At 40.3% G+C, this 19,797-nt stretch overlaps 1 protein-coding gene across 1 annotated transcript; it reads right to left on the bottom strand.

The window, feature by feature from the left end:
* Positions 1–1,388: 1,388 nt before the first annotated feature.
* On the bottom strand, positions 1,389–19,452 carry gsk3ab (glycogen synthase kinase 3 alpha b). Its single transcript, XM_031744322.2, has 10 exons — positions 19,071–19,452; positions 11,555–11,742; positions 11,360–11,443; positions 9,679–9,789; positions 6,353–6,483; positions 5,869–6,073; positions 4,696–4,791; positions 4,351–4,537; positions 4,157–4,234; positions 1,389–4,057 (listed from the first exon to the last, which is right to left on the bottom strand). Exons 1-10 carry the CDS (start codon positions 19,243–19,245, stop codon positions 3,990–3,992), a joined length of 1,323 nt encoding a protein of 440 aa, XP_031600182.1. The 5' UTR covers positions 19,246–19,452; the 3' UTR covers positions 1,389–3,989.
* Positions 19,453–19,797: the final 345 nt, after the last annotated feature.

The raw sequence follows: 19,797 nt of genomic DNA, 5'->3' as shown, positions 1-19,797 counted from the left end.
CAGTAAATCACCCTCTCAGAGCTTACTGTAGATTGCCATTCAGATAATGAGACTGAATAATACGGAAGCTTTTTTTTTTTTTTTTTAACTTGTACTAAGTCAAACTTCTTTTTTGAGTTTTTAAGTCAAACTTTTGAGATAAGCTGAATTTCTTGTCCCAGTGGCAGAAACAAGCTTCCATATTGATAAATACATTTTTTGGGGGTTTTTGCTGCTGCAAACTATAAAACATTAAGGAACAGATACGGGGGGAAAAAAGCATCCTGGAACTTCCCAGCCTTTAAATGTTGGTTTATCAAAAAAGTACACACTTTAAAGACCTCTTAAGTTTTGGTGTCTAATTGCAGATCAAACAAATTTGAAAAATATTTCCAAGAACCTCAGAATGAGCTGATTTTTATTTATTTTTTAATAATTACTTACTTTCCCTACTTGCATACTGTCAACATTATTCAAGTTAGAGGCCCTTCAAAGTACACCTAGGTGGACTGAACTTTGGTCCTCAGCAGTTCTGAGCCTTACAAATCTCACCTTCTGGCTGCGATTCATTGTGTTAAACATTCTTGAAAAACTTCACACACGATCTTAAGTCTAAATCTTGTTTTTTTCCTGCTGATTTTTCTATAACCAGCTCCAAGCACCGATATCATGGGATATATAATACAGTGGAGAAACTTCAAAAGTGCATTTTGACTCAGATTTCAAGGTTCATATCACTATGTAGCATAAATGAATGATTAAAGTCATTTCATATGAAAGCTCTAATTTGTACCTCATTTCGATGCATCGCTCACTTTCTGGTCGTGATTCTGTGTTAGATTTTTCCCCCCCCCCCAACTCTCTTACGTAGCTCATAACTGTGAAATGGACAAAACACTGGCATAATTTCACATGTTCTGCATGTCTTTTAATTCTTGTAACTGTGACTCCTGCATTCAGTGAAGGATTTGCCATCTTATGTTTAAACTTCCTTAAACGGACAACAAAAAGCAAAGAAAGCATCCTCTGATCCAGAGAGCCTCTGTGATCCACTGCTTCTGTGTGCTCTAGCTGTACGTTTATGATTTTTTTTTCCCAATATGGGAGGACAATTTAAAGGGAGAGAAGCTACAGTGGATGAACTGTGGGGTTGAGCCAAGGATCGGCATAAGATAAATAAAGTGTAATTGTGGCATGATGAAAGAATGAAAATATATAGAGTTGGACAACAGTTCCCCTTTAAAGTCTGTATGTCTGTTAATATTGTGTTTAGTGTTGCACTTTGACAATCATCTTTTTTAAATTATTAAGTAAATTTCACAGCATTGTAAACTTTATAGTAATGCCAGTATGTCCTCTATCCTCCACATACAACTCAGCTACCCATTATAACTCAGTCATGACACAGGTACAGTTTCATCACTTTATTAATGAGTTTAATTATTTATACCAACAAACAAAAACTGTCTCTCTCCCCCCATCCCTCTCTCATTATCATCATCATCTCCTTTATCCAACTGTTCTGTTCCCATCTAGTATATTCCACCCTTGGACAAGGGGTGGTTTAAAGAGCAGGGTCACAACAGAGTGTGACAGATCCGAACGGGGAAAAACAGATATTAAAACAGCACATTTAGCCAGTTTTTCATTTAGGAAAAATACAGGTAATAATGTCCACGGTCTGCCAGCACGCATACAAACACACATACATTCCCTGCTGCTGTGCTTGAGAAACCAACCATCTGTGAAGCATGCACAGCGTACTAACAGGCCGAGCCCGTTACAGTCACACGACGCACAGAGAAATGAAAAAACAGGTGAGTCAGACAAAGGAGATGATAAATGCCAATGGACAAATTAATTTCCCCCCTTTCCTCCAGACTCACACACACATACACACTCACGCACACACACATACATGCATACACAGTGACCCGTGCTCCCTCCCAACACCACGACCCCACAGATCCAGAGGCTTGTAACATTCCCTTCACATTGAAGTTTAATGGAAAACTGGAGTTCCACCTGTTGGCGAGCAAGTGCACCTGCATTCATACGAGACCACGGATTGGACAGCGCGCTCCAACATCTGGATCCGAGTACAGTATCTTGGATGTGAAATTATTTTGCATGTGAAATTGCTAGACTAAAATGTGGAATTAAAAAAAGCAAACAAAACAAAACAAAAAAAAATGAATCCCTCAATTTTACCCACCCATCAAAAAAACCAAAAACCCCCCACAACACAATAAATAAAACAGTTATGACAACATTTATGGGGGAAAAGGGGCCGTTCTGAAGAGAGAAGTGGAGGGAGAGAGAATAAAAATGAAACGTTTTGTTCTGTTTTCCCCTCGTGAACCAGGGACTGAAATGAAATCGTATTTACAGACTGCGACTGAGGATAATCACCCGGACGCTGCTGCGCCGGTCTACTAGAGGAGAAAAAAAAATTACAGGAACAACAATATAATAACAATAATAACAAAAAAAAAAAAAAATAACAAAATAAAATAAAAGGTACTTGATATTTACAAGTTTAGCAGTGGGCCGGGGAAAAAAAGAAGAAGAAAAGGGGGAAGCTGAAGGCAGAGGGATGACGACGAGGAGGGATGGAAGGGGGGAGGCTCCAAAAGCTGTTGGATTTCAGGGGTTCGAGCATAATTTCTGGTCAGATTATTACTGATATTAGTGGAAGTAAGACAGCGTGGTCGACATGGGCTGAACATGCGTGTTGGAAGAGAGGAAACTGGCCACGCCCACAGAGGACTGCCAACTGCGTGGATCATTCCTGACCATCATCGCAGGGCGCGGAGAACATGATATGAGCATCGCAGGTGGACTTGCTTTGGGAAGGGGCGAAGATGGTTTCAACACTCTGGCGACACACATAAAATGAATTCACAGTCATCCTCCAGCACAAACAATAAGCGGCGCCAGTGACGGTGTGAGCGGCGAAAACAGCGTTCTTCAACATAATCGGGCTGATATGAACAGCAACATAATTCAAAACACGGCGAGGCACCGAGGCTACTCTGAGATGTAGCCGGAGCCCCCCACCAACATTTGCTTCCCTCTACTCCCTTTTGGAGATGTGCAATACTCACTTGAGAATTAACTTGAAACTCTTGGTTTCCAGCTTAAATGACGACATGAGCTTATACAGAAGAAACTGAAGATGTGCGCTCTGCTCGCACAAAACTCCCTCTCGTTCAAGCAAAAGGCAGTGCTGGAGCTAATACTCGAAAACAAACGGTAAACACGGGCTGGGGAGCTCTTCTCTGTAATAAAAATCTAAAACCACCTCTTATCTAAAATGACACGGACAATCTTGAGCCAACACTGTATTCGCTGGGAGATTTTTTTTTGTGTTTCAAATCATTCCTCTGGTGAATCTGTTCACCAGTGGGCTTTGTGAACTGACAACTTAAGTGGAAAGCGACAGACAGTCCACAGAGTTAGCTGTACAGTACAAGTGTGGCATTTTTGACGCCACAAAGGATGATTGTCTACCAGTCGGGCCTTATGCACTAACTAGCCAATCAGGATCCCAATCAATGGCATTGTGGCCACACATAAAATTCAAATAAAATGAACTAAAAAAGAAAAAAAGGGATAAAAGCCAACTGTTGATTATATTACAGATAATCCACATAATATATACAAGCCCCCTCCTCATCTCCTAAACATCCTACCCGACTGATGAGAAAGTTCTTATTCTAAGAGGTCAGACAGCAGCCAACCTGGACTTGGGCCTGCATCCTATAAATAGGCCCAAGCACAACTACCTAAATGTCCTCAACCCACAGCTACAGGCGCTGCATTTTATTGAAAATGGTTAAATATTCAGGGGAAATAGCAGTGCTGAGTGTTTACGTGGGTGTATCTAGTTTTTTTCCTTGTATTTTAAGGGTTTGGAGCCAGGAGGAAGGTTGAGAGGGAGAGGAGCAGAGGAAAGTAAAAAGAACATGGGGAAGACAAAACAGAAAATATGACAGAGGGATGAATGCTCAGGTGCTGTTGTTGATGGAGCCAGGTGCTGAGCTGGGCTGGGGGGTACTGTCTGACACATTGCCCTCTGCAGGGGAAAAGAGGAAGCACAAGTTTTAACAATTACAGACACCAGTGCCTTTAAAAAAAAATAAAAAATTTTTTTAGAGCCCATTTAGTAACGTACCGTGTGATGCAGGCGATGTCTGTGCACGAGCGTGAGGAGGAATGAGTGTGGAGTTCAACTGGGGCTGGATAGACAGCTCTGAGTGAACAGGGAAAAGAAAAAATTATTAATGATACTGATACAATATAATTAACAGCTGATAATCTGTGCAAGAAACAGACCGCAGGAAAAAAACAAAAAGAGGACATGCTGACCAACGGGACTGAAGTTGAATAGGGGCGGAAGTTCTCGCCCGCTGGGGAGGCGGGTGTTCGGCTGGCGCAGCTCATCGAAGAAGGGGTGCGCACATGCCTCCAGTGGAGACAGCCGGGTCACCGGCGTGTATTCCAGCAGTCGAGAGCAGAGGGAAATGGCCTCTGGTGGGGTACGAGGCTTAAACACCTGATAGGAGATAGAAAATGTAACCATGATCAGTGCTAGCATGAATTTGGATTTCATTAAAATCAGTTTTGTGTGACATTTCCTCTAAAGAGCAACAGTAACTGCATTCAGAGAGGTAAACCTCTCAACGTCAATATTGTCCAGTAATGGGAGCATACCTTTGTCCAGGGGTGTGCTTTGATCTGTGGGAACTTAAACTCTGTGTAGTTAGGGTTCATCTCCCGGATCTGCTCCCTTGTTGGTGTCCCCAAAACCTGCCAAACAGGAGTGAAATGTTAACATCAATTTACATTACATTATATAAATTAGTTTAAACTGTCTGATATGCACTAATGCAGAGGTCACAGATGAAACACACTGCATTGGTATCAAGTTAAATGGCAGTCAAGCCTCTTTGCAGACAACCTTGAGATTCCTTTGCATTATATTGCCTCTTATTAATTATTGATGGATTGTTTTGCTTTTCTTTTAGGATGCTGCAAGCTGTATCGAGATAATCTTTGGACTGGTTCTAGCCCTCAGGGTGTGTTTTGCAAATTTAATACCAGCTATCATCAAATATGGGTACACACCTAATGATTTTAAACATTAAAATAAACCCATCTCGATATGGTTGCGTTGGGGCCTGTCCAACAGTGAGACGAGAGAGTCTAAGGGGACAACAGCAATATAATCATGGTATGGAAACACAAGAAGGGAAGGGAATTGTTTGCTAGTAAATTGATCCAGTTGTTGTCTGAGGTGGATGAAAAATAAATAAATTGTACAGTATACCCGGGAAGCCCAGATAGCTAAGTGTGGATAATGGACACATACTTCAACCCTGAGTGAACACACCTAAAAGTGCTTTGAAACACGGTATATATACAAAAATGTATGCATAAATAGTAATACTAATAGGAAAAAGATCCTGGTCTTTTCTTTGTTGAGTGGTATTAAACCAAAAGCACTTAGAGTCACAGGTCATAACAGAAAAGATCATTATCTGAGGTTTTCATATTCATGAATACGGCTCTGTGTTTGTTCACAATGTGCATCTGTGCATATTTATATTTTCTTCACTCAGGCATGATTTTAATATTTAAGTTGTTAAACACAACAAAATGAGAGGTAGCAGAGCATTACTTTAAATGCAGATTAAATTCAACATTTTCTAAGACAGAGCTGCTTTTGAAGGACCAAGTAAAAATAAAATGTTGTGCAGCCCTGACCTCGACCAAGCATGTTTTTTTCTCCATATTTCTTCAATATGCAGTTTCTTTATACACAATCCTACATTTACAATATTACACTGCCCAGCTGTACCACTGTTTACAGCACTCTTACTGTACCTTGATGATCTCTACTAGCTGGTCCACACCGCTGTCTCCGGGGAAGATGGGCTGACCCAGCAGCAGCTCGGCCAACACACAGCCGGCTGACCAGATGTCAATATTGGACGTGTAGTCGGTGGCACCAAATATGAGCTCTGGGGCACGATAGTACCGCGAGCAAATATAGGAAACATTCGGCTCCCCTCGAACTAGTTGCTTTGCACTGGAGGATTCAGAAAACAGACAGTTCAGGATGAGACTCGCAGTCTGTGTGAACCTTGGATTTGTCAGTGTGTTTGTTTTCACCAAACAGTAGCATGCAAGCAACCCAGACATAAAAAAGGCATGAGTGATCCACACAGGGAAAGTGGAGCCGGAGAAAGAGCGCTACACAAACAGACAGCAAACTAAATATCCACAATGAGACAGAAATGGTCACTACAATGCAAAAATGCAAAATGCAGACAGACAGATCTGCCTGCAGGCGGGAAATGTTACTGACCTGCCAAAGTCACAGAGTTTGAGGATGGCCGACTCTGGGTCCACCAGGAGGTTCTGAGGCTTTATGTCTCTGTGACACACGCCCTGGGAATGGATATAGGCCAGACTGCGGAACAGCTGGTACATGTACACCTGAGGAGGAGACAGAGATGGTTGGCACGATGCCCAACACTGTTTAACAACTCAGACTAAAATCAAACACAAATCTCAAAAATAAGAGCAATTTAAGAACAAAAGCCATTTATATCTCACTGGAGACATCCTAGCTCCGAGCCACCATCAGGATTCCTGCACTGTTTTCATTTTTCATGTTTTAAGAACTTTTTTTAAGACCACATGAAATGCAATTCAATTTATTTTCAGGACAATATATAAGTTTGAAAGAAAAAAATACAGGCATGACTTATTAAATTAAATGAGATATGAACTAAAGAAGTGGAAGAAAATCTATAGATGAATAAAAATAATCAATAAATAATTCATTGTTTTCAGTTTAACAAGTTGTTGCTGCAGGACTGACGACAAAAAAAGAAAAGAATTATTAGCTTCTCTCACAGTGAACTTACACTGCAATTCCATGTTTTATTATAGGTGTGTTATTTCATCCCACAAAGGAGAAGACAGTATTCCTGTCTATCTGGAGAAAAGCGAATTTGGCCCATTTTAAGACATTTTAAGAGCAGCCAATTATTTTCACTGCATACATTCTTTAAAATAATAAACTGAAGCTTGAATCACTGTGACAATCCGGGACACCTCAGTATCACATGAAATTTAATGGCTTTGGTGAAGAAAAATAATGTGCTATAAAATCGGAGGAATTTTAAGTGCATGCTCTGCATTTAAAAGGATCAGAATGAGCCAAAAACTAAGGTGAGGATGAACCAACACAGTTTCACAGCAGCTTGCTAAAGAGCCATGACTTTAAATGTAGTGATATTTGATTTTCACATGACCCCATCATATCTACCAATTCGTTTCCATGTACACAAAAGGATTACTTTCCACATTTAAAAGGGTGAAATAGTCCACATAGTGGTGGATGGTTAGTGATGGTGTCGCTTCCACCAGAGACCATAGTTCACTTCTTACAACAAGCAGAAGCTTATGCGTCAATTATGTTGTTTTAAATAAGTTACTTATTGCCAATAGCTAACCAGCTTGTTAGGTTTATATGCATTTAAAAACTACTCAGATTCAGACAGAGGTCATTGTTTCGGTTAAAACACGACAGTTGCCACTTTGTTCAAAGCTTGTTTTCTTGGTTGCCATGGAGACAAATCTGTGCTGATGAGCGTGGATGACAAGCGTGCTTCAGACAGGAAACATACTTCCCATTAGTCTCATAATTGTGCTGACTGTTGGAAAAAAACAGAAACCTGGACAGATTGTGTCCAAACAAATAGATCACTTTCTCATCAGCATTTCACGTTGTGCCCTGAGACCGGGCGGTGTGTATTGTGCTGCAAATTAAATGTTGTTAAACTTTTTGTAAAATGAATGATTTAATCTGGAGGCACAGTTGCTTCTGTATAGATGTTCACCATATGTTAGTCACATCAATGTGTGCCCCAATTCTGTTTTTGGGCACAATGTAAAAGGGTTTGTCGAAAGAAGCAGCTGTGTGTTTGTCTCATGCAGCCTGTGGCGGTGTGCTTCTATACCAAAATAACACAAGGGTGAAAAATGCTCCCTAAAGATCCTCGGCCAGCTCCTATTTGGCATCTGCCTACACACCCAAGGTCAATGATGTTGTTATGGAATGAGAAATTCACCACACAGTTAAGTGTGCGCCCATTAAATGTGCCTGTGACACACAGACAGTAAGCATCTTAATTCGTCATCATCTCCATTATCATCATTATTGCCCACATGATGCACTGACAGCAGGCTGGCCAGATTATAAAATGACTGCAGACAAGATGACTGAGGGATAAGAGATGATAGTTAAAAGGGGGGCAGAGAGAGGTAAGAGGAGGAGATGCAATGGCGAACATGACACCAAGGGGGACATGGAGGGGTGGAAAGACCCTGCATACGGTGATAGACGGTTAGAGAAAAAAAACGAAAGAGTGACAGGGATCGGTATGCATCTCAAAGGCACAGGGGAGCAGCAGGCTGAGGTAGGGAAATGGGCCATGAGACAGCTATAATGTCCTCTGCTGCTTCGCACACAGTAAGCACACAAACACTCTCCAAAATGAGCACCCGAAACAGACAGCCAAGGAGACTGCAAACAAATCAATTCCCTTGGGACCATCCTTCCCCTTTTCTGCTTTCATAATCCTGAAACGGTGAGCTGCCTGTGTTTATTACAGCCACAAGCAATTACTGAACTAAAATTTACTCCCAGTTTACAACAGATTTTTTTTTTTAAACTTCCAAAATAGTAGATGTAACTCAACTTTGAGATCCTAAGAATGACATATTTCGTTCTAAAAAATGCACAGTAACACTTAGCATAGAAATCAGTGATTTAGTACAAAGTGAAAAAATTCTATATTTGTGTGTGTGTTGCAGAACTAAAGAACTAAACTATTTACAGTACTACAGTAAAAAACAAAACAAAGGTATCTGCCCAGCTTCTCAGGTAAAACCGACTTCATTTGGTGATGCTACAAATTTCAGTTGCACTTGGAAAAGTGTGAAACAGTTAAAATCCTGTATTAATGACATAATTTCCACATTTAAAGGACGGCACATTAGCACCTGTTTTGGGGGGTTGCCATTTTCAAAAACTAATGGTGGCTACCAGTGATACCCCTCAGCCTCCCGGTAAATGCACCAATGGCTTAAATTTTAAAATCCTTAAAAATTTTCAGAAGCTTGAGGTATTAAGGTCGCCAGGATTCTAATTTGTCTGAGATTTTGAAAAACTTACGTCCACTCATTCTCGTGTTCACAAGATTTTCAGAAAACTTTACCACTGACCTTGAATTCAAGGTCTCCAGGATTTATACTTGTCAGAGATTTTTAATAGATGCATCCATGGTATCAATTTGAAACTCTAACATCCCCTCATTTACAAACTTCCGCTTCGTTGACAACGATACTCAGTAAAAACTCAGCTATTTGAAGATAAACAGACTGGTGTGAAAACATAACCTCTGCCATTTCACACAAGTGTGTCTGCGTTCACAAACAGACCTCACAATATGTCTCTATGGTTATAACGCCCTTTTTAATAAATAAAATATACAAGATTTAAACATGGCAGTAATAAATAAACCACTCACTTTTCAATGTGTACAGTGGCATGGTGATAGCAGTGACAGGGAAATGCTCATGTGAGCAGCAGTGTGTGTGTGTGTGTGTGCTTCTACCCACCTTAACATAGATGATGGGTATGGTGGTCTTGGCCTTATTGAAGTGCCGAGCCACCCTGTACACCGTCTCGGGGACGTAATCCAGCACCAGATTCAAATACACCTCATCTTTCTGGTAAAGAGGAACAAAAGCAAAGAGGATTGTGTGATTACTGGAGGAAAATTAACCGCTTCAAATCAAGTCCCAAAAGTGAAACCAGATCAAATGAATGTAATGAAACAGTGTATTGTGCATGGGGTGTAAAAAACCAAAAAGATATAGCTGATACAACCAGACAGTGGGGATACACTTCAGCAGAAGTCAATACAGCCAATGGCCCAGGGCTAGTAATAAGTATGTTGGACAAAGTGATTGACCTTCATTGTCCCAATGACAGTGTTTCCACCAACCACAGTTAAGTTTACCTGTGAAACAACCTGACGAAAGCTACCTTGAGCAACGAGCAATGTTTTCCTGCTATCAGTGGCGTATTTTCAAATTAAAAGCAGCATATGAGGCTGCAAAAATATAGAGGCTCTTCTTAGTGGGACTGCAAACACAGCATGAAGACAACGCTGGTTGTTGACTCAACAGTGTGAGAATGTCACTTGCATTTGTGACTAAAAATAGATGCAGGTGGATTGTAAAATGTATTTCAGAGTGAATAAAGACTTTTAGGAGATTCAGCCCAGAGAGCCTCTGGCCTTCTCGAAAAAATACACAGCAGTACCGACAACAACCCTTTCATACTTTGACCTGAAGCTGCAGTCACCACAAAAAAGAAAAAGCAGTAGCACTAATCCCTGTGGTCACAATCAAAACCTTAGACGCTAAAAAGTCAATAAGAGTCCCACAACCACCTGTTCAACAAGCTTCAACATGGGAGACTTTTTTTCAGCTGCTACCATCCAGCACTGGTTTCTTGCAACTAGCCACAAAGCCAATGAATTAAAAAGAGGTTAAAATAAGAGCCATCTGTATGCTGTCAAAGTTGCTAGTTACTGTGGAACAACTTTAAATTCTTTCTTTGTAGCAGTGGTACCTGCAGCACTCACTGTGCCCGAGGAGGGCCAATGTGGGATGCTGACTTAAATGCTAAAACCAATGCACGATTATGAGTATGATCACAGTTTACGGCTTTCCTGCTGTAGATATTTCTAAAGTAAATTAAACTATAAATGCTGAATTCACACCAGCAAAGAGCTAATTTATTAACTTTTTACTTTCAGATTTGACATGATAGAGGCAGACTGAGTCATATGGTGACTCTACACTAGATTTGGCTAAAAACTAAAAGAACAGAATATTGCTTAAGCATCCAGATCTGAGGAATTAAGGGACTGAAACATTTGTTCCCATAGCATCGGAAGATTAATTCACCAGTCAGTGTGTCACAAAGTCATCTGCTCAAGTATTATTTGCTCAAGTCTTCAGAGATTTAAAAAGCGTGCCAAGCATAGTCTGTGATTTCTCTTTACAACCACAATAATCTGAGTGATTTAAATAGAGAGCTCGGACCCCATCAACTCCAAGTACTCAACTATTCATTGTACAACAAAGACCAAGATCGGCTTGTCCAAAACATGTCTATGAATCATCACTGATGCATGCAAGATTAAATGCCAGGGTGTGGAAGTACAGTGCTTCATCTACTGAGTTTCTACAATATACAACGTAAAATGTCGGGTCAGTGCAAACACACCTTCTCTCCACTGGAGTAGAAGAAGTAACGTAGCCTGACAATGTTGCAGTGGTCCAATTTTCTCATAATTTGCAGCTCCCTATTCTGCAAAAGGAGAAGAGAGACATGAAGGAAAAGTGAGTGAACTGCACAAGGTGAAAAACCAGCATTTACTTCACTGTAATTATCTGTCCGGGTAAGCCTGTCTAAGCATACCTTAAATCTCTTGTCTTGGAGAACTTTCTTAATTGCCACCATCTCCTGGGTGTCGATGAGGCGAGCCTGGTAGACCACTCCAAACGAGCCATTTCCTATAACCTTTATGTCTGTGTAGGACACTTCCTGTGGGCGATCAGGGCCCTGACCGGGTGTGGCTACCACCGTCGTCACTTTGCCACTGTCTCCTGTGGATGACAGAAGGGGGAAAAAAACTTGTTAGAGATCCTGAAATTATTAAACAGACATTTGGCTTTACCTGACACTTACACATCTTAACGCTTAAATAATACTACTGAAATTAGATCAGAAATGATGTAAAAAGTATTTTTTTGTCATTGTTGTTATTTCGTACAGCCCGATCCGGCGGGGAGGTGTGGGAAGCCAGATCGGGCACCCCCCTTCCGGCTCTCCTCTCTGCTCTCTCCTATCTTGTCCCTTTTGTCTTACTTCTCTCTATCACCTTTTCTATCCCTTGTGAGGCTCCATAAATGCTAAAGAGGTAAGTATTATTTCTCAGTTGCAGCGAATAGATAGGAGAAAATAAACCTTAGAAAACTAAACAGAAGAAAGAAGAAGAGAAATAACAATTTAACATAAACCAGTGACACACTCAGGGGCCTCCTTGGATGAGGGTGTCTAGTGATAATGGCCAAAACACCCGATGAATCCAAGGTCCACTACTGACGATTTGTTCCAAATCTTAATATGATAATCTAGATCAGATCTCTGATCCCCAAAAAATGGCAGATTAGCTTGGGTAAAAGACCGAAAGTTGAGGCACACAACGATGTGTGCTGCTGGTAAAGTTTCTGGGCTGCCTTTCCTCATAACAGCCATCCCTCAAGATTCTCTCCATTTAAAGCAATGCAATATCAGGGACTATAACATCTAGTCCTTTTACCGAACATCCAGACATGCAAGTCGTGTGGCACAATCCTCCACCACCATCCCCTCTCTAAATGGCTTGTGACCCATGTGTCAGCTCCTCAGGCACAATCCAGACTGATAATGAACATCTTCTCACAACACTTTGAGGAAAACCAGCCTAAACCTTTTTCATACTGGACCCATGCATTAAAATGATCTATTTATTCAACACTGCTATCAATGATTAATCCGTTCTTGTCACACGTACCTGAAACCTGAGGCCAAAACAGGTTTTCCAAAAAATATTACAGCTAAAAGCCAAATTTACTAATTACTGAATACATTAACCAATATAATGAATTCCCTTTAGTAATTCCCTGTAATTTCCCTGTAGCTGCTGCTTTACCTACACAATCTGGCTAAAGCAGGACAGTCAGGTTGGGAACTGTGCACCAAACTGAATATGGAAGTATCAATCACAGTTTCAGCTTTGCAGATTCAATTAGATCAATACCATATTTAAATAACAGGCATATGTCTGACAGAAAAGCAGATTTAATGAGGATAAAACAACATGGTAAAAATCACAGTTTATGCAACTCTTTTTTTGTGTGTGTGTAAAACCACATTACCATCGTCTGGTAGAATTTAAAGCATCAACAGGTTTTTTTTCCAACCACCTTTAAACCACTGAAACAAATAAACAGAAGAACTTGCTAATAACTATCTGCCATTAGATTGGTAAAACGTGTGTGGGGCTGTGAGACTCTTGGAAAAAAAAATAGCAGAATAGTTTCCAATGAAAATAAAACAGCATGTGCTTGATCTTAGCAAAATATATAGTCTTGATTATTTAACGCAATTATTAATAAACTTCAACATTATGCAGTTACTAAATGTAACTTCAAATGTAATGCAATTTAAAATAAAAAAGTAAATAAAGAAATAGAGAAGTTTACGGACCGTTTGCAACTGTAAAGGCTGTCCCGCAAGGGCAGTAACCGCCCCCTGCCCGAATCTACTACAGCAGCGGTCCCCAACCTTTTTTGCGCCACGGACCGGTTTAATGTCAGACAATATTTTCACAGACCGGCCTTTAAAGTGTCGCAGATAAATACAACAAAATAAAATGATACGACCATGACAAAAACTGTGGTATTTTGTAAATATAATAATAAATGTGAATTCACTGTGTAATTGTGTAACTTTATTAGCAGCGTCTTCCTGAAATGTGCCAACAACATAGAGAGTAACAGCCTCCTCTCTGCCCCTTAATGCTCTCTGGTCGCTATGGTAATGCGTAAATATTTCTTTCAAAATAAGACACACAACTACAAAACGGGAAAAGACCCAGGGAAACCGAGTTAACGATAAAAACCGTGAAAAGCATAAATTTCACACCCGAGCCTCAACTCTCGCGGCCCGGTACCAAACGACTCACGGACCGGTACTGGTCCATGGCCCAGGGGTTCCTGTACTACAGGATGTCTGCAGGTACAGATGGGGCATATTGTATTTATTTTAAGACATTGCAGTCCATTCATAATGAGTCCTACTAATGGATAGTTATTAAATATGAATGCTTACCTTTGTACATTAAAATTATTAAGGCTATTATTAAGGTTTATAGTTTACTAGACCTTCCCACTTTAGATCAAACTGGACTGTATGTGTTCCCGACCGGTTGAGCAGTGATATTGTCAGGCTAATGTTCGACCTTGTGGAAATCAGGCAAAGTGAGAAGCTTAAGACCCAACAGTATCTGACACTTCTAGTTAGGGTCAAGTAGCTGCTCAGAGTTTTATGACTGTGCAAGTGTTGGTTCAAGAATTATTTGACAAATGGGCACCAGAAGCAACGACACTGGGAGGGGATGAAGAGCAGAGAAGAAGCCCATTGCCAAAAGGCTTGTCAGAGCCTGTGATAACATTGCATGGACAGTAGCAAACCCAGAGGTGCTTCCATTTCCTGGGCTTGCTCACTTCGCCTGTCTCAACAGGACCCCTCCTGATCTCTGCTATGTCTTTGAGTTACAAAATGGAATCAGACAATGAAACATTTTATTTCTCCTGACTAGCCTAAGTGATTTGGCTTCATCAGCTGCCCTTCTGGCACATGCTTAGACAACAATCATTTAGTCAGATAGATTACCACCTCCGAATGATCAGTGCTGACCAAAGGCAAAAATGATACTTGCCCATTTCTAAAAGTTTCCAGTCAAAACTTTTTCAAGGTTAACAGTAAATAGAAGCCAGCAGCATATCCACATGATTGGCCTAGATCTGATCTCTACCCTCGAGTCAGCAGGAAATATTCAGCTTTGAGATCAGTCGCGGTGTGGTGTCTGCGCACTGCTGTACAGCTGCACATTACATTGCCCCTTTGTGTTTTATTTTAGCATCATTTTTACACCCTTAAAAAAAGAAAGAAAAAAAGTTAAGTCACAGGGGTGCACATTAAATATGGAGCAGCTGTGGCATGATAGGGTGTTGAATAATGAATACAAAGATGAGCAGTCTGCTCCTCTGCCAGTGAAGAGCTTTGGTTTCTAATAAGAGCAAAGGGACGAGCAAAGTGACTCTGATCACACCCCCACTTAATAAGCAATTACCTTTGAGCTTGTTTGTAAGTGTAAAAAAGCTCAAGCACACACTTAACTTGATAAAATAATTTGCGGTTGCTACTACTTGATCATTAGTGGTTTATTAGCACCCTCCATAAGCGGCAGAAAGTGGCAGAAAGAAATCGCACCAAAGCTACAGGTCCCTTTAATCCACTCATCTTTACATTTTCCTGAACGATGCTAATCATACTATATACAGTACAGGTTTTACTCATCACAAAACTACACAGTACAACCATGATGGCTTTCAAACTGAATGTGGCACAGCCAGAAATGCTTCTCTCCATTTCCCATTTCTGATACATCAGATATCAGTCTGATACTGACTCAAAAATCTGGAATCTGCTATACTGTTCTGTTTACTTCACCACGTGACCGCACCAGCACTTTAAAGGTGTTTAACACCTGTAACAGCTCCAGATTTCTGTTTTATGCTTGAGCCTTTTTTTCCCCCACTAAACGTCAACGCGGCTGAAAAGCTCAGATGAGCTGATGGTTTAACTTCTCTCTCACTCGTTATGTTCAGTCGTAGAGTCCTTGTTTGTTTTAGGAGAAAATAAACTACATGAATAATGCCAAAAAACCCACTTAATTTTTATTGATTGATATCATCCTCTATTATTCCACCAACACAAATCAAGTAAAATTATATTCTTGGATCTATTGATTTGTAACACTTTATTTTACAAAGAATGCTGTTTATGTTGAACCTGATGTCCTACACAAGCATAATTCCTTCTCTTCCACATAGAAAAATACTATTAGATCAGTACTCTCCGTCTGATCAGATAAATGAAGTCAAGGTATGTGTATAGTATTGTAAATGGAAAAAGATATCTGTCAGTGCTCAGTAATAACCTAACACAGAGCTCTACTACTGCTATATTTGAAGTCTATATACCACACTGGGTGGAAACCATGAGCAATGGGTTACACCCAGAGATGCTGTGGAGTTCAGTGCTGACTCAGAGCTGCTGAAACACTGAACTTCATAATATCACAGATGAACAATGTTGTTAATGTGGATTTGTCATGTCTTGATGATACCAGTTTGCTTAATGAGGTTGGTGTGGCTGGACTGACATCACTCCATTTCCTCTCCTGACAGTATGTTATATCACTAATTATGGACGTGTCTGTGTGTGAGAGAGAGAGTGTTCGGGAAAATAGCTCAATTATTCTAAAAAACAGGCACTTTATAACAGAGAGGTATATTTTGAGGTTCTTGTCCAACTAAGAATTCAACATTAGCAACAGACACAAATAGAAAACAGTGATTCTACCTTAGGCACTAGGCTTTTTTGGTATGAACAAAAATGTGACTGTTACACTATTAAAAACGGCTGTGCGTGTAATGAAAACTGGTACTGAGTCCTCAATCAGTTTGGTGTTCTTATTTATTTGATCATGTCTTTGTCTATTTGTGTTTAGATTAGATCTAATTAATTTCGCACATTTTAGTTTTTTCCCTTCAGTTGCAGCTGGGCTCTGTTACCTCTGGCATCAGTCATCACAAAGTGTTTTTCAGTGGTCAATTAGTGCTTCTGATTGACTTTTTTTAAGGTTATACAACTGAAAAGGGGTTATAAGCAGTGATATAACTGCAGTCTGTTAATGCTCCTTACTAATCGAGAGCAAACGTTCCCTGACTGCTGGACTAAAAAACAAAAGATGTTGATCAAATGACTGTAAACTGGATGTATGGTCTGTAAAAAAAGCTTCTGGATCAGTTGCAGAGCGTCAAAAAACGCTCTTCTGCTTTCCTGCACTTCTCTCCAAGGTCAGATACCCACCCTCTGCGTTCCCCAAATTTGTGAAACTGATGATCTGCCTCTCCCTGATAACATGCTCAGTGATCCCCTTTTTCAAACAATACAGCAAGTGGCACATATTTACTTTCTGACAGCTTATTTTAAGAAATCTTTCTGAAAAACTATAATCCAGATTTGGAAAATGAAAAGTTATCTAACAATAGTAAATTATAATATGCTTTTAAATTATTACTTAAGGAAAATCTGTTTTTTCCCCTCCGTTTTACATTAACAATTGAACCTGGAGTTTTCTTGGTTATCCACAGTACATTTGGGTGTGAACTGAGCCAGGGTTAAGTTTGGATGAAAGACAAAAACACGGAGATGGCGAGCGAGCTTAGAGTCCATGTAGTTTAAACATTACACTGGGTTGGGTTTCTATGAGGTCCAGGTAGTGATTACAATATTAACTTCCAGCAGTTATGAAAACAAGATGTTCATGATAAAATTATTACTTGTTAAAATTCATTTTTGCTACAGGGATTTTGCTTTATCTTGCATTACAGACAAAGCCCTTTCTTTTAGTACAGTGCGTTTTCACTTGTCTCTCAAAAAGCACAAACTCAGTCATAGTTCACTTCAGCCAAGATCATATAAAGACAGCCTTTGATGAGCATCTAGAAGTAAAAGCTGTAAAATCCACATGGGTGAACCTACGAAGGAACCTTAATGGTAACGGTCTTTGTGTCTGGACCTCACAGGCTCTCTCATCCAGTCTGCTTTTGGTGGCGTGCAACCGAGGCGTTCACTGGCTGTCGACTTTCTGTCATTCACTGCCTGGCCACCCATTCTCCTGTGAGCCTACTGCTGCCTGGGACTTTCATTAACTCCACTCAGGCTGCTTACTAGCAAGACGGGGGTTTATGGTCAAAAACCCCTGCTAATCTGGGTCTAGTGTCAGGTGACACTGCATCTTTCATTATGTTCACCACCTTTTATCCCTTGAATATATTTTTATTCATTTGAACAAAGCTATAATTAAAGTTTAGGAAAAAGATTTAGCTACCACATGTTTGTAAAGTTTATGAATACTTGTGTCACTGAAATCAGAATTATTGAGGGGAAATTCATTAAACTGTGCAAAATAAGAAGGCAAGGGATGCAAAAGAAGAAGTTATCTGCAGTTGTGCTCATTGTTAAATGGATGAAGATTTGCTATAAGGAAATTTTTCTTTGCCCTCCCTCCGTTTCATCTGCTGTAATTATAGGTAACTGCTTAAACTCAAAATTTAACACATGAGATGTGATGTTATTCTTTTCTGCCTCTTTCGTTTTATCCGTCTGCACGCTTTAGTTTTAGCCAACTGCAACATGAGCATTTTCCAAGTTCCTGTCATCACACCTGGATGACTACCTGGAAGAAACTCCTGCTGGCAACCCAGGATGTCCAGAGCAGCAGAAATGTTGGCAAAATGGTGAAGACAGTGACTATGTTCCAACTCCAAGCAAAAAAGTACACAGTTCATATACCCCACACTAAGCCAGAAGATTTTAAAGATGACCTGAAGTGGGGTTATTTTTCTAAAGTAACTGTCTAAATTCATGCATAGATGAGCCCCTGTTTGCTAAAGTGTAGGCATCCAGAAGGAGCACTTAGATAAGACAGGGTCAATATTTGCTGGTTAATGAGCAAACGTAACAGCTGATTGAAACTCAGTATTGTGAGATTTTCGCTGACGATTATCTCCATGCATTCAAGTTACCACAAAAGGTATCCGCTTACTCGTTACCCGTGTGTGGCAAAACATCAGCACAAGATCAGACACGACCGAGAACAACGATTAATAACCTATATAAGATGGTTTTCAATATGTTAGCAAGACCGCTAACTATTATATCTGATATTAATGACCAATATATTAGCGTGTATGCTTAAAACAACGCTATTGTTGGGTTACAATGCACTAATAACAACTGATCGTTATTAAAAATATGACATGACGTTAGTTAAAGTCGAAATATCAGCGGCTTAGTTCTAAGCTTCCCTTCACAGCTAACTACAATGTTAGCAAGTCGATAAAAGCCCTCGATCGCAAGGCTCCTTTAATGAAAAACACAGCTAGCGTTGGCTACAAAGCTAACCAGCTAACAGATTTAGCTCCACGGCATTAAATAATTCCCGACACGTTTCTTTAAAAAAATAACCACCAGTCCAAGTCTTCGCCATAACGTGTAAACTGGGCACGTGGTAAAAATATAACATAATACTTACTAGGTAGCTTCAAATTCCCAAAGCCCGTCGAGCTGCCTCCACTGGCTTGCGAACCCCCGGACTTTCCTGTCGAGCTTCCGCCGGCTACCCCTGATCCGGCACCGGCCGCAGCAGATCCGGGACCTCCGGGAGGCTCAGCGAATGAGCTGGTCCTGGGCCGCCCGCTGCCGCTCATATTTATTTAAACTAAAGCCGGGGCTAGGTCGGACGTTATTAGCAGCCACGCCGGCAGATATTTAAGCTGTGTCTGTGTATTTTAATATACTATATAAATAAAAACTACACTTACAACGTTCACTGTAGGTTACCCGTCTCCCCCTTTCTTCCTCTGTAGAACAGTGATGATGGGGAGGGGGAGGGGGGACTGGGGAGTTGACGCACAACGACGTAAAGTTCGCAAGGCTTCATGGGAAAATGAGTTATTTGGGTCGTTAAGTTTAAAATACGAACCTAACAAACCCGTTTCATTTTACCACAAAAGTAGAAGTTTAGACATTGCAACTGGGTTTAAGATCGGGTTCGAACATATAGTGAAATACATATTAACAGAATCAATTATGGTCTTGAAGCTGAAGCTAATCGTGTGTACGTGTTTGATAAGAGTAATAATTTTAAAAATAGTTACCATGAATAAACCAGTAAACCAAGACTTATTGATTTGGTAAAACATAATATTAATGCTCAAAAACCAAACAAAAACAAGTATTTCTACTTTCAAAAAAACTAC

The sequence above is a fragment of the Oreochromis aureus genome, linkage group 11 (genome assembly GCF_013358895.1).
Source record: "Oreochromis aureus strain Israel breed Guangdong linkage group 11, ZZ_aureus, whole genome shotgun sequence".
Classification (NCBI taxonomy): Eukaryota; Metazoa; Chordata; class Actinopteri; order Cichliformes; family Cichlidae; genus Oreochromis; species Oreochromis aureus.
The sequence above is the reverse complement of the archived record's forward strand: the minus strand, read 5'-3'. Positions and strand labels throughout refer to the sequence as shown.